The sequence below is a fragment of the Acipenser ruthenus genome, chromosome 41 (genome assembly GCF_902713425.1).
Source record: "Acipenser ruthenus chromosome 41, fAciRut3.2 maternal haplotype, whole genome shotgun sequence".
NCBI classification, from domain to species: Eukaryota; Metazoa; Chordata; class Actinopteri; order Acipenseriformes; family Acipenseridae; genus Acipenser; species Acipenser ruthenus.
Genome location: NC_081229.1, coordinates 1,335,978 through 1,350,977, shown reverse-complemented (window position 1 = coordinate 1,350,977; position 15,000 = coordinate 1,335,978). Strand labels below are relative to the sequence as shown.

Here is a 15,000-nt window from a genome sequence, read left to right as displayed (position 1 = left end):
GCCAGCACCTTGAAGATGCGGGACCTGAAACGCAATGACAGCGGGCTGTACCAGTGTGTCCTGAGAGAGGGGGCGGACCAGCAGTTCTCTCACGGGACCTACCTTCGGGTCATCAGTAAGTGGAGCTCGATCCCTCCCCCCTCCCCCCCCCCCCACCGTACGGGACACCCGCAGAGCTGCACAAGACTCCCGCTGCAGAGCGCTCTGATCCGTTCCTGGAGTCTAATAAGACACACCTGAGCTTGTTAGCTAGACGCACTGGGGGATGATCAAGCTGGTAGTAAAACCTGGACTGGATCACACTGCTGTGCAATAGGAGTCTGATTTCCATCCCTGTTGATCTCTGTATTGATCTCCGTATTGATGTATTGATCTTGATATTGACACTCTCTCTTAATGGGATGGAAATAAGGCTCCCGTTGCAGAGCGGATTGATGCATTCCTGGTTTTGCTATGAGTTTAATAAGACACTCTGGGGCTGACCTCTCTGACCCCTCTCTCCTCACAGGGCCCGCACCCCCCAGGCTGCTCAACATGAGCGAGGGGGCGAAGAACAAACTGATCACAGCACAGGGGATCATACTGCTGCTGTGTGTCCTGCTGCCTGGGACCGTGCTGCTGTACCAGGTAATGAAGGAGCCCACTGATACACTGATACACACACACACACTAACACACACACACACTGACACACACACACTGACACGCACTGACACGCACTGACACACACACACTGACACACACACACACACACTGACACACACACACACTGATACACACACACACACACACACTGACACACACACACACACACTGACACACACACACACACACTGATACACACACTGACACACACACTGACATACACACTGATACACACACACACTGCCCTCTCTACACTGATAATCCCTGCTCTATCTCTGTGATGGTAATGCGTTCCTATTGTGTGATAGCAGCGCCTGCACTGTGATTGATCAGGGTGCCAGTGCAAGGCAATGCTGCAGAACCTCCGCACTGAACTCCCTCTCTCCTCTCCTCTCCTCTCCTCTCCTCTCCTCTCCTCTCCTCCGCAGACAAAACAAAGGAATATGAGAAACTATGAGATGAAGTACAACAAGGAAGAGGAGGAGAATATCTATGAGGTGGGACCAGTCTGTATATCTCTATAGAATATCTATGAGGAGGGACCAGTCTGTATCTCTATATAGAATATCTATGAGGAGGGACCAGTCTGTATCTCTATATAGAATATCTATGAGGAGGGACCAGTCTGTATATCTCTATATAGAATATCTATGAGGTGGGACCAGTCTGTATATCTCTATAGAATATCTATGAGGAGAGACAAGTCTGTATATCTCTCTATAGAATATCTATGAGGAGAGACCAGTCTGTATATCTCTATATAGAATATCTATGAGGAGGGACCAGTCTGTATCTCTATATAGAATATCTATGAGGAGGGACCAGTCTGTATATCTCTATAGAATATCTATGAGGAGGGACCAGTCTGTATATCTCTATAGAATATCTATGAGGAGAGACCAGTCTGTATATCTCTATAGAATATCTATGAGGAGGGACCAGTCTGTATATCTCTATAGAATATCTATGAGGAGAGACCAGTCTGTATATCTCTATATAGAATATCTATGAGAAGGGACCAGTCTGTATCTCTATAGAATATCTATGAGGAGAGACAAGTCTGTATATCTCTATAGAATATCTATGAGGAGGGACCAGTCTGTATATCTCTATAGAATATCTATGAGGAGGGACCAGTCTGTATCTCTATATAGAATATCTATGAGGAGAGACCAGTCTGTATATCTCTATAGAATATCTATGAGGAGGGACCAGTCTGTATATCTCTATATAGAATATCTATGAGGAGGGACCAGTCTGTATATCTCTATATAGAATATCTATGAGGAGGGACCAGTCTGTATATCTCTATAGAATATCTATGAGGAGGGACCAGTCTGTATATCTCTATAGAATATCTATGAGGAGGGACCAGTCTGTATCTCTCTATATAGAATATCTATGAGGAGGGACCAGTCTGTATATCTCTATAGAATATCTATGAGGAGGGACCAGTCTGTATATCTCTATATAGAATATCTATGAGGAGGGACCAGTCTGTATATCTCTATAGAATATCTATGAGGAGAGACAAGTCTGTATATCTCTATATAGAATATCTATGAGGAGGGACCAGTCTGTATCTCTATATAGAATATCTATGAGGAGGGACCAGTCTGTATATCTCTATAGAATATCTATGAGGAGAGACCAGTCTGTATATCTCTATAGAATATCTATGAGGAGGGACCAGTCTTTCAGTGTCTCTTCATTAGTTTATTTCATTGATTTATTTATTTTTGTTAATTTTTGCATGTGTAGTATTTTATTAACCCTCCCCCCTCCCCCCCCCCCCCCCCCAGGGTTTGAACCCGGAGGATTTTTCCTTGTATCATGATCTGACCCATACTACAGTGCGGAGCCCCTACCAGGACGTGGGGAGCATGGGGAGCATGCAGGGCTACGACACACAGCTGGAGAAACCATGAGCCAACCGGAACACACACCAGAACCGGAACACAGAACACACACCCCGGAACACCGGAACCAGAACACACAACACAGAACACACACACCCCGGAACCAGAACACACACACCTGAACCAGCACACAGAACACAGAACACACACACACCGGAACCAGAACACACAACACAGAACACACACACACCGGAACCAGAACACAAACACCTGAACCAGCACACACAACACAGAACACACACACACCGGAGCCAGAACACAAACACCTGAACCAGCACACACAACACAGAACACACACACACCGGAACCAGAACACACAACACAGAACACACACACCCCGGAGCCAGAACACAAACACCTGAACCAGCACACACAACACAGAACACACACCCCGGAACACCGGAACCAGAACACAAACACCTGAACCAGCACACACAACACAGAACACACACACACCGGAACCAGAACACACAACACAGAACACACACACCCCGGAGCCAGAACACAAACACCTGAACCAGAACACACAACACAGAACACACACACCCCGGAACCAGAACACAAACACCTGAACCAGCACACACAACACAGAACACACACACACCGGAACCAGAACACAAACACCTGAACCAGCACACACAACACAGAACACACACACCCCGGAACCAGAACACGGAACACACATACCGGAATCGGAACACACACCAGAACACAGAACAGCTAGGATGCTTGGTTTGGATACACGACTCTCTGTAAAGTGTTTTTTATGAATGCCGTGTTCGGGGCTTATCAAAGATTGTTTTTTATAGCTTTTTGATGTGCGTGTGGGTCTGACTGCAGAGCTGTTTGAAATGAGAGGCAAATGATCTCATCTTATCAGTCAGCATTGATCTCAGCATTACCAGTCAGCATTGATCTCAGCATTACCAGTCAGCATTGATCTGACTCGCCCCGCTGGGTATGTGCTGATCTGCTGTTCCATTGCTTGAAACAGGGAGATGCATCTTCTATCTATTACAGCAGAAACCGCTTGCATAGCAAGCGAACGAGACCCGGTCTCACAAAAGTGTGTGCTTCATAGTGTAGGTGCTCCTCGCTTTTGTATTATTATTATCCATCTCCCTGTACTTAATTTGCATAAATAAATAAATAAATAAAGCTTCTATTTTCAGTCTACAACGATTTCATGTAATAACATTTCAACCTGTCTGAACTTATTAAAAATAACTAACACAAAGCAGATTTATTTTGTATCTGTATTTAAATGTTTTATACCATAACCTGTCCCACTTATTATTATTATTATTATTATTATTATTATTATTTGGGGATGTAATTCGCTTTGCATAAAAGCTTCTGCTAATGATAATAAACCACGCAGGCTGATTAAATGTCATTCAATACGTCACCTTTACGTCACAGAATTATTACGCACATGCCCGGGGGTTCCTCGTCGCGTCATCGGCGCTGCGAGAGGCGTGGCCACTAGAGGCGGACAATATATATAGTGGGCGTGTTTAAAATCAGACCACGGAAGGAATTGCGGTGACTGAGGCTCAGGATTGGGCGAGCGCTCCGCTTAGGGGCGTAACGCGGAGCCTGATTGGACCGAAGAGGATCCCAGAGGCGGTGACGCCACAGGAAAGATGGCGTCAGGGAAGGGGAGAGGCGAAAATGGCGTCAAAAATACGAATTGGAAAGTAAACAGCTTGATTAAGAAGAAGGGTGGCGGCCATTCAGCGGCAGGTAAGAGGCGGCGCTGCAGGGAGGGGACCGGGGTGGCACAGGGCAGCTTTCACGAGGGTCCGGTTTGTGCACCAGAGCTGATAAACGAACCGGGACTGGAACCTGATCCGGCGGGTCCGCTAAGCCACGGGAAGTGACAGCGTCCAGTATGCGGATGGAATGCATCGCGCAGACCCGGCTACAGTGACGCTGTTTAACATAGTTACATAATAACCACCCCCGAACTGCCTTCTACCGCAGCGAGTTAACAGCAGCGTAATCATCATCATAACCATTATCATCATCATAATAATAATCATAATAATTATCATTGCACTGTAGACTGCGGTGAGATACAACGGAGACACCAATCTCGTATGCAAAATGCAACTCGGTACTGTACTGTGGTGCCCACAGTATTAAACCACTGTATGCATGTCAGGGTTACGTGTTACTAGTACGTTTCTTGCGTTTTTATTAGATTTAGGACAGCGGGCTGGAGACGCTTCCTCACACAGGGAGTGTTGAGGGGAGGAAATGGGTTAGCTAATCACGCTGTTGATGCGGAATCACTGGGATCCTTTAAGACCCGACTCGACAAAGCTCTGAGATCAATCAGGTGCTCGGAACCGGACGAGCTCTGATGGGTCGAACGGGGCCGCCTCCTCTCGTTCGTGTATTTTCGGATGTTCTCGTGTGTGCGCGCAGAACTGGAATCGATTCAAACTGCTCCATCCTTGTGCCGTTGACTGCACTGTTAGAGCGCCGTGCTGTGGCCAGTGAGGGAATCGCACACAGGGATATTCAGTAGTCTGCACTACACCTTTCCTCTCTCTGGCCTCTCTGTTTTTTTTCCTCTCTCCCTTTCCTCCCTCCCTCTCTCCCTCTTCTCCTCTCTCCCTCACTCCACTTTACCCCAGATAGCTGCCCTGTTGTGACTGTGCTTTTATTGGCTCAGTGTGTTCTGGAACTGGAGATGGAAGGTATGAGGGGGAGGGAGGTGTAGTGAGTCACTGGTTACTCCCCAGTTAAGACATCCAGAGCTGGGGGTCACACTGGGGAAATATGGCATTAAATAATTACATTGGGAAGGTGTGTTTGCTGCTCTAAGCCCCTGTAGGTCTGTTGAAAGTTACAAAAGCAAGTCTATTGTATTGTGTTCTCTTCTAGTTTCAATCACACTGATGAAGGCACTAGAGCCCAAACGCTGGTCTGCTTGACTCGGTCTCTTCTAGTTTCAATCACACTGATGAAGGCACTAGAGCCCAAACGCTGGTCTGCTTGACTCGGTCTCTTCTAGTTTCAGTAACACTAATGAAGGCACTAGAGCCCAAACGCTGGTCTGCTTGACTCGGTCTCTTCTAGTTTCAATAACACTGATGAAGGCACTAGAGCCCAAACGCTGGTCTGCTTGACTCGGACTCTTCTAGTTTCAGTAACACTGATGAAGGCACTAGAGCCCAAACGCTGGTCTGCTTGACTCGGACTCTTCTAGTTTCAGGAACACTGATGAAGGCACTAGAGCCCAAACGCTGGTCTGCTTGACTCGGTCTCTTCTAGTTTCAATCACACTGATGAAGGCACTAGAGCCCAAACGCTGGTCTGCTTGACTCTGTCTCTTCTAGTTTCAGTAACATTGATGAAGGCACTAGAGCCCAAACGCTGGTCTGCTTCACTCGGTCTCTTCTAGTTTCAATAATAACACTGATGAAGGCACTAGAGCCCAAACACTGGTCTGCTTGACTCGGTCTCTTCTAGTTTCAATCACACTGATGAAGGCACTAGAGCCCAAACGCTGGTCTGCTTGACTCGGTCTCTTCTAGTTTCAATAATGCTGATGAAGGCACTAGAGCCCAAACGCTGGTCTGCTTGACTCGGTCTCTTCTAGTTTCAATCACACTGATGAAGGCACTAGAGCCCAAACGCTGGTCTGCTTGACTCGGTCTCTTCTAGTTTCAATCACACTGATGAAGGCACTAACCTGTCTGCCTCTCAGGGTTATTATTATTATTATTATTTAATTCTTAGCAGATGCGCTTATCCAGAGCGACTTAAAATTGTTACAAGATATCACATTATTTTTCCATACAATTACCCATTTATACAGTTGGGTTTTTACTGGAGCAATCTAGGTAAAGTACCTTGCTCAAGGGTACAGCAGCAGTGTCCCCCCACCTGGGATTGAACCCACGACCCTCCAGTCAGGAGTCCAGAGCCCTGACCACTACTCCACACTGCTGGGTTACTGCATCTCTTTAACTGGGTGCTGTTGCTTCTGCCCCAGTTTGAGTGGCGCTCCTCCCTGTCTCACACTCCAGAGTTCACGTTGTTTTGAAGTGATCGTTGCTGTTTTTGTGCTGTTTGGTCTCCAGGGTGTTTGGAGGAGCTCGGTATTCTCATTCAAACTCGGGTTTTGTTTCTTTTGGTTCCAGAATGGCAATAACAACATGTTTGTGTTTTTAGCAGTGAGGGACCAGCGTGATCTAATCTGTCGACAGTGATCTCAGGACATGAGTGCTGTCAGCCGTTATACTGTGCAGTGCAATACAGATCAGCACAACACAGTATAACACAGTACAATACAACACAGTACAATACAATATCATACAATATAACACAGTGCAACACAATACAGTACAATATAACACAGTACAATACAGTACAATACAATACAGTACAATATAACACAGTACAATACAATACAGTACAATACAGTACAATACAATACTATACAATACAGTACAATACAATATAACACAGTACAATACAGTACAATACAATACTATACAATACAGTACAATACAATATAACACAGTACAATACAGTACAATATAACACAGTACAATACAATACAGTACAATATAACACAGTACACTACAACACAGTACAATACAATACTATACAATACAGTACAATACAATATAACACAGTACAGTACAATACAATACAACACAGTACAATACAATACAACACAGTACAATACAACACAGTACAATACAACACAGTACAATGCAGTACAATACACTACAACACAGTACAATACAATACAATACAATACAATACAATACAATACAATACAATACAATACAACACAGTACAATACAATACAATACAATACAATACAATACAATACAACACAGTACACTACAACACAGTACAACACAGTACAATACAACACAGTACAATACAATACAATACAATACAATACAATACAACACAGTACAATACAACACAGTACAATACAATACAATATAACACAGTACAACACAGTACAATACAATACAGTACAATATAACACAGTACAATACAATACAGTACAATACAGATCTGCTCTTACTCTGTGCTGTTTACTGCACTCTGTGGAGTGGGGCTGGCCAAGGGAAATTCCACTCAACTCTGTTGAGAATAACACTTAAGAACATTTCTTAGCAAGCTGGCCAAAATATCTAGAAAATATGTGTGTGTTTTTAAAAGCTGTGTTCTGAGACGATGCCCGACCCAGTCTGAGTTCACTGGGAGAAAAGGCAAGACACGGTCTTGTTTTAGTTTCAGTTTAGTTTAGTTTAGTTTAGTTTAGTTTAGTTTAGGTGGTTTTGAGTTCCCTGCACTAAAGCTACAGGCAGACCGTATCCCACAATCCTGTGCAGGGATGTTAATCAGACTCCCGTTGCACAGCGGTTTGATCCATTCCTGGTTTCACTCGGAGTTTAATAATCAGACACACCTGAGCTTGTTAGCTAGACACACTGGGGGCTGATCAAGCTGGTAGTAAAACCTGGACTGGGTGACACTGCTGTGCAACAGGAGTCTGATTTCCATTGGTGCAAAGTTGAACTATACTCTCTGTAATTTGATAATAATATCTTTATTTTAATAATATCTTTATTTATATATAGCGCCTTTCGTAGTGGACCACCATCACAAAGCACTTTACAGAGGCAGGCTGTGAACTGTGCATTATATACAGAGTCACTTCCAATAGCACGTTGATTTAACATCTCATACGCAGGACGGAGCACGAGGAGGTGAAGTGATTTGCTCAGGGTCACACACAGTGAGTCAGTGGCTGAGGTGGGATTTGAACCAGTGACCTTCTGGTTATAAGCTCTGGACTTTAATCACTGGCCTGCACTGCCTCCTTAAGTAATTTTCCAGATATCTGCAGCAGATTAGCAGTTTGTTACAGGAAATCTGCACTGTCTGCAAGTCCATACCTAGCCCTGATAAACACAGTACACTAAGGTGAGTTCATGGGGGGAGGGGAGGAGTTTGTTTATGAGCCTGCATTCTGTAACCCCTCCCCTTCTGTCAAGCTGCTACAGAGAGGGGGCGGGGCTCTGTAACCCCTCCCCTTCTGTCAGGCTGCTACAGGGAGGGGGCGGGGCTCTGTAACCCCTCCCCTTCTGTCAGGCTGCACTGGGAGGGGGCGGTCTCTGTAACCCCTCCCCTTCTGTCAGGCTGCTACAGTGAGGGGGCGGGGCTTGGGCTGGTGTTGATAACATGATCCGTGGTGCATCGAGTTTAATCATTCACAAGCCAGAATAGCAGAGTACCAGCTAGAGAGATCACGAGAGAGAGAGAGAGAGAGAGAGAGAGAGAGAGAGAGGGAGTTTTATCAACAGCTGTGTTGTGCGGTGTCCTCGTATCAAGGATAAGTTTGCTACAGTGTCGTGAGTCGGGTGTCACAGTTTCACCCTCTGTCTCGCAGTCAAGGATATAGCATTGAGAAAAGGTACAGTATTGCTGTCTAAATGTATCTTTCTCTTCTCTTCTTTTTGAAGTTTTCTCTGCCGAGCTTGAATCTAGTTTTTAGTCCATGTATAATGTAAGGAATTATATACAGTGAAGCTGTACGTATAAGCCTGTAATTCAAAACTCTGCTGGTTCTACAATTGCTGTCTGTGATGTCACTGTGTGTTATAGCAAATAATATACAATAAAAAAAACTGTACGTATAAGGCTGTAATTTAATCACACTGATGAAGGCACTAGAGCCCAAACGCTGGTCTGCTTGACTCGGTCTCTTCTAGTTTCAATAACCCTGATGAAGGCACTAGAGCCCAAACGCTGGTCTGCTTGACTCGGTCTCTTCTAGTTTCAATCACACTGATGAAGGCACTAGAGCCCAAACGCTGGTCTGCTTGACTCGGTCTCTTCTAGTTTCAATCACACTGATGAAGGCACTAGAGCCCAAACGCTGGTCTGCTTGACTCGGTCTCTTCTAGTTTCAATAACACTGATGAAGGCACTAGAGCCCAAACGCTGGTCTGCTTGACTCGGTCTCTTCTAGTTTCAATCACACTGATGAAGGCACTAGAGCCCAAACGCTGGTCTGCTTGACTCGGTCTCTTCTAGTTTCAATAACACTGATGAAGGCACTAGAGCCCAAACGCTGGTCTGCTTGACTCGGTCTCTTCTAGTTTCAATCACACTGATGAAGGCACTAGAGCCCAAACGCTGGTCTGCTTGACTCGGTCTCTTCTAGTTTCAATCACACTGATGAAGGCACTAGAGCCCAAACGCTGGTCTGCTTGACTCGGTCTCTTCTAGTTTCAATCACACTGATGAAGGCACTAGAGCCCGAACGCTGGTCTGCTTGACTCGGTCTCTTCTAGTTTCAATCACACTGATGAAGGCATGTAAATTCTATTTTAGTGTCAAACTGATTCTGATTGTAAGACCGTGACTCACAGAAGCTTTGGAGCCGTTAAGAATTGTTTCGTTTTTTTTTTGGCGTGAAAAATGCTGTGTGATTGCAGAATCTCACGGCTTTTAAAATCTGGGTCAACTTTCCGTTCTTCGGAGGGCAGGATATTAATACTCTGTGTGTGTTTGGCATGCATGCCATTGCTGATGGCAGCCTGTGAAGATTTAAACTCTCGCAGCTTCATTGTCCTCGTTTCAGCTCAGAGCAGTGACCGATTCACTGTGTGTCGATGAATGGCGACCCTTTCCTTACGCGATGCATCGTAACTGAGGTCCGTACCGTTTGTAATCGAGATACGAGACCACAGCTCAGTGTAGCTCATTGTACAGGGCTGGAAACAAGACTCCCGTTGCACAGCACTTTGATTCATTCCCAGGTTTCACTGGGAGACAGGAGACCAGAAAAAGTGTCTCAGTGTTCGCTGTGCTGTGCTGTGCTGTGCCGTGCCATGCTGTGCTGTGCTGTGACCCAGTTCTTTCCTAGCAGTGTGTTCACATGGCAAAACTCCAGCCAGAACAGCCCAGAGCTCTCCCTTGAACAATGCAGGACTTAGCGAGCAGGCAGGAGAGCCAGCAACTGTGTTAAAGTTCACTGCATTGTGACCTGCGTGACATGACATGGGAGGGTGTATGAGAGAGGGGAAGGGGAGCTGGGGGGAGGGGCGGGGGAGGGGGAGAGAGAGACTATACTGTGCGTTGTGTGTTTGTTGTCAGTATGTTATCGTGCACTAAGTCCTTGTTAACCAGTTCTGAATGTCAACTGCTGTAGCGAAACCTGAAAAATCATGCCAGTTTGACTCTCTCTCTCTCTCTCTCTCTCCTCTCTCGCCCTCTCTCTCTCCCTCCCTCCCTCCCTCTCTCTCTCTCTACCTCTCCCTCCCTCCTTCCCTCTTCTCTCTCCCTCCCTTCCCTCTCTCTCTCTCTCTCTCTCTCTTCTCCTCTCTCTCTCTCTCTCTCTCTCTCTCTCGCTCTCTCTCTCTCCCCTCCAGACCCCTCCTCTCCCCCCCCCGTCCTCCTCCTGCTCCCCCTCCCCTTTCCCCCCCGGCTCGGTGATGTCGTTTTCCCCTCGGAGGAGGGCTCCGCTGAGCTGAAGGACCCCCGGATCGTGTTCCAGAATCTCCACTCGGTTCTCGATGAGAACATCGCCTTCTTCCGCGGGCAGGGCTCCTCGAGCCGGCCCGCCGCTTCGTGGCCGCTCTTCTCCCTGATCCAGAGCCACGCCGCAGCCTGGAGCCGGCCATCCACGCCTTCACCAGCGTGTACCACGTGTTCGGACTTCGACGCGGCCACGCCCGCCAATGGGTACCGCAGTCTGGTCAAGGTAAGGTGCGGAGGGGAGTGGGGGAAAGAGAGTCTGTCTCCCTCTCCGTCTCTCTGTCTCACGCCTCTCCCTGTTCTCAACAGTTCCTTGCTTGTCCCGATTATCTAACCCCCTCTCTCCCCCCCCCCCCCCCCCCACCAGGTGGTCCTCTCCTGCCTTCTCCACATCGTCCACAAGGGGCGCTACGTCTCCTCGAGCCGCGCAGCCTGTTCTTCCGGGCGAGCCACAACGTGACGGGAGCTGGAGTCGTACTGCTCCGCGCTGTGCAAGCTCCGCCGCCCTGGTGTACTTCGCACAGCGCCTGCTCACCGCCAACCGCCACGGAGACCTCTTCTTCCTGGAGGAGAGGGGCTGTCGGAGGAGTTCGTGCGCCAGTACGCCTCCATGCACAAGGGCTGCTTCTACGGGAGGTGCATGGGGTGTCCAGGTGAGGAGAGGGGAGGGGAGGGGAGGGGAGAGGAGTACGCCTCCATGCACAAGGGCTGCTTCTACGGGAGGTGCATGGGGTTCCAGGTTGAAGGAGAGGGGAGGGGAGGGGAGAAGAGGAGTACGCCTCCATGCACAAGGGCTGCTTCTACGGGAGGTGCATGGGGTTCCAGGTGAGGAGAGGGGAGGGGAGGGGAGAGGAGTACGCCTCCATGCACAAGGGCTGCTTCTACGGAGGTGCATGGGGGTTCCAGGTGAGGAGAGGGGATGGGAGGGGAGGGGGAGGGGAGGGGAGTACTCCTCCATGCACAAGGGCTGCTTCTACGGGAGGGGCGTGGGGTCCCAGGTGAGGAGAGAGGAAGTAGAGAGCGTCTCACTCTCTCTCACTCTCTGTCTCTGTTCCCAGTTCACTCCGGCGATCGCCCCTTCCTGCAGACCATCTCCATCGGCCTGGTGTCCTTCGGAGAGAATTACAAGAGACACCAGTCAGGGATCGGTGAGTGTGAGACACACAGGGGGGGACAGGGGACACTGAGACACACAGAGGGGATGGGACACTGAGAAACAACGGGGACCACTGAGACACACGAGGGGACAGGGTACACTGAGACACTGTTGTAACGTTGTGGTTAGGGGAGGGGGTCGAGGGGTAGTTGTGTAACGCTGTGGTTAGGGTCGGGGGTCGTTGTGTAACTCTGTTTTTTTGTTGCCTGCTGCCCTGGCTCAGTGGAGGAGGGGGGGTTCCCCCAGTACGGTGAGTGTCACACCATCCCCTCCCCTGCCCCGCTCTCCTGCTTGTTCCAGTCTCTGCGTTCGCTTTCATCCTCTCGTCTCGTAGTCAGATTGCATGGTTTTCCTTGTGCTGTTTGATGGTTGCATTTTTTCACTCTCCCCCTCTCTCTCTCCCCCCCTCTCTCTCTCTCCCCCCCCCCTCTCTCTCTCTCTCTCCTCTCTCTCTCTCTCTCTCTCTCTCTCAGGAGTGGCGGCGAGCTCGTTCTCTCACTAGCGGGAAGTACGCCATGGACCCGGAGCTGCGAGGGATTTGAGTTCGAGAAATCACACAGAATCTGGACGTGAACTTCTGGAAAGCCTTCTGGAACATCACTGAGATGGAGGTGGTTAGCGGTGAGGAGAGGAGGGTGGGGGAGGGAGGGGGCAAGAGGGGAAAGAAGGTGGAGAGAGGGGGTAGGAGGGGTAAAGGAGGTTGGGAGAGAGGGGGTAGGAGGGTAAAGGAGGTGGAGAGAGGGGTTAGGAGGGTAAAGGAGGTGGAGAGAGGGGTAGGAGGGTAAAGGAGGTAGGGGAAGAGAGGGTATATTTATAGAAGACCTTCTGGAGGGGGATTAGAAAAGAGGTTTATTAAACCATCTCTCTCTCCCGTCTCTCTCTCTCTCCCCCCCCTCCCTCTCTCTCTCTCGTGCTCTCTCTCTCCCTCTTCCTCTCTCTCCCTCCCTCTCCCTCTCCCTTGCTCCCTCCTCTCTCCCCTCTCTCTCGCTCTCTCTCGCTCTCTCCCTCTCCCTCGCCCTCTCCCTCCCCTCTCCCCTCTCTCTCTCTCTCTCTCCTCCCCCCTCTCTTCTCTCTCTCTCTCTCTCTCTCCCTCTCTCCTCCCTCTCTCTCTCTCTCTCTCTCTCTCTCTCCCTCTCTCAGTCTCTAGCGAATATCACCTCCACGACGGTGCGTGTGAACAAGACCCTGTCGGTGCCCCCCCACTCCTTCGAGCTGCCCCTCGCTGCGGACCCCCCGGCTCCGCGTCACCATCACTCCCCCCCGTGGCGCACTGCGGCCCGGCGCCCGTGAACATGAGGCTGCTCTCCTACGAGCTCAAGGAGGGGCAGGGTGAGAGAGGGGAACGAGCCTGTACTTCAATAACCCTGAAGAAGGCACTGGCGCCCAAAACGCTGGTGTGATGTTTAAACAGCTACCCTCTTGTCTTTCTCTGTGTGTCTCTGTTTGTGTGTGTCTCTGTGTCTCTGTGTGTGTGTCTCTGTCTCTGTGTGTTTCAGGACAGTGAGGAGCTGTCCTCCCTGGTGAAGCAGGACGGCTCGTCCCTCAACATCGACCTGCGATTGAAGCCCCGGCGCGGCCCCCCCCTCCAAATACCTGCTCGTGCATTTCCATGGGGGGGGCTTCGTCGCACAGACCTCCAAATCACACGAGGTGAGGGGGCACTGCGACAGGACCCCCCAGAGAAAGCATGGGGAAGCACAGAGAGGCATGGTAAAGCATAGGGAAGCATTGTAAAGCGCAGAGAGGTCTGGTAAAGCATAGGGAAGCATTGTAAAGCACAGAGAGGTCTGGTAAAGCATAGAGAAGCATTGTAAAGCACAGAGAGGTCTGGTAAAGCATAGGGAAGCATTGGTAAAGCACAGAGAGGTCTGGTAAAGCACAGGGAAGCATTGTAAAGCACAGAGAGGTGTGGTAAAGCATAGGGAAGCATTGTAAAGCGCAGAGAGGTCTGGTAAAGCATAGGGAAGCATTGTAAAGCACAGAGAGGTCTGGTAAAGCATAGGAAGCATTGTAAAGCACAGAGAGGTGTGGTAAAGCATAGGGAAGCATTGTAAAGCACAGAGAGGTCTGGTGAAGCATTGTAAAGCGCAGAGAGGTCTGGTTAAGCATAAGGAAGCATTGTAAAGCACAGAGAGGTCTGGTAAAGCATAGGGAAGCATTGTAAAGCACAGAGAGGTCTGGTAAAGCACAGGGAAGCATTGTAAAGCACAGAGAGGTGTGGTAAAGCATAGGGAAGCATTGTAAAGCGCAGAGAGGTCTGGTAAAGCATAAGGAAGCATTGTAAAGCACAGAGAGGTGTGGTAAAGCATAGGGAAGCATTGTAAAGCGCAGAGAGGTCTGGTAAAGCATAGGGAAGCATTGTAAAGCACAGAGAGGTCTGGTAAAGCATAGGGAAGCATTGTAAAGCACAGAGAGGTGTGGTAAAAGCATAGGGAAGCATTGTAAAGCACAGAGAGGTCTGGTAAAGCATAGGAAAGCATTGTAAAGCACAGAGAGGTCTGGTAAAGCACAGGGAAGCATTGTAAAGCACAGAGAGGTGTGGTAAAGCATAGGGAAGCATTGTAAAGCACAGAGAGGTCTGGTTGAAGCATTGTAAGCGCAGAGAGGTCTGGTAAAGCATAAGGAAGCATTGTAAAGCACAGAGAGGTCTGGTAAAGCATAGGGAAGCATTGTAAAGCACAGAGAGGTCTGGTAAAGCATAGGGAAGCATTGTAAAGCACAGAGAGGTGTGGTAAAGCATAGGGAAGCATTGTA

General features: G+C 48.7%; 1 protein-coding gene and 1 pseudogene across 1 annotated transcript in view; both read left to right on the top strand.

The window, feature by feature from the left end:
- LOC117969356 (B-cell antigen receptor complex-associated protein alpha chain-like) overlaps positions 1–3,801 on the top strand; it is a 7,092-nt gene extending 3,291 nt beyond the window's left edge. The window contains exons 2-5 of the mRNA XM_059011129.1: positions 1–115; positions 509–627; positions 1,074–1,142; positions 2,448–3,801. The exon at positions 1–115 is cut by the window's left edge and continues 212 nt beyond it. Of these exons, the coding sequence (XP_058867112.1) occupies positions 1–115; positions 509–627; positions 1,074–1,142; positions 2,448–2,573 (429 nt within the window). The 3' untranslated portion in view covers positions 2,574–3,801. The remainder of the gene's footprint in view (positions 116–508; positions 628–1,073; positions 1,143–2,447) is intronic.
- Positions 3,802–4,106: 305 nt separating this feature from the next.
- On the top strand, positions 4,107–14,092 carry LOC117964914 (hormone-sensitive lipase-like; annotated as a pseudogene).
- Positions 14,093–15,000: the final 908 nt, after the last annotated feature.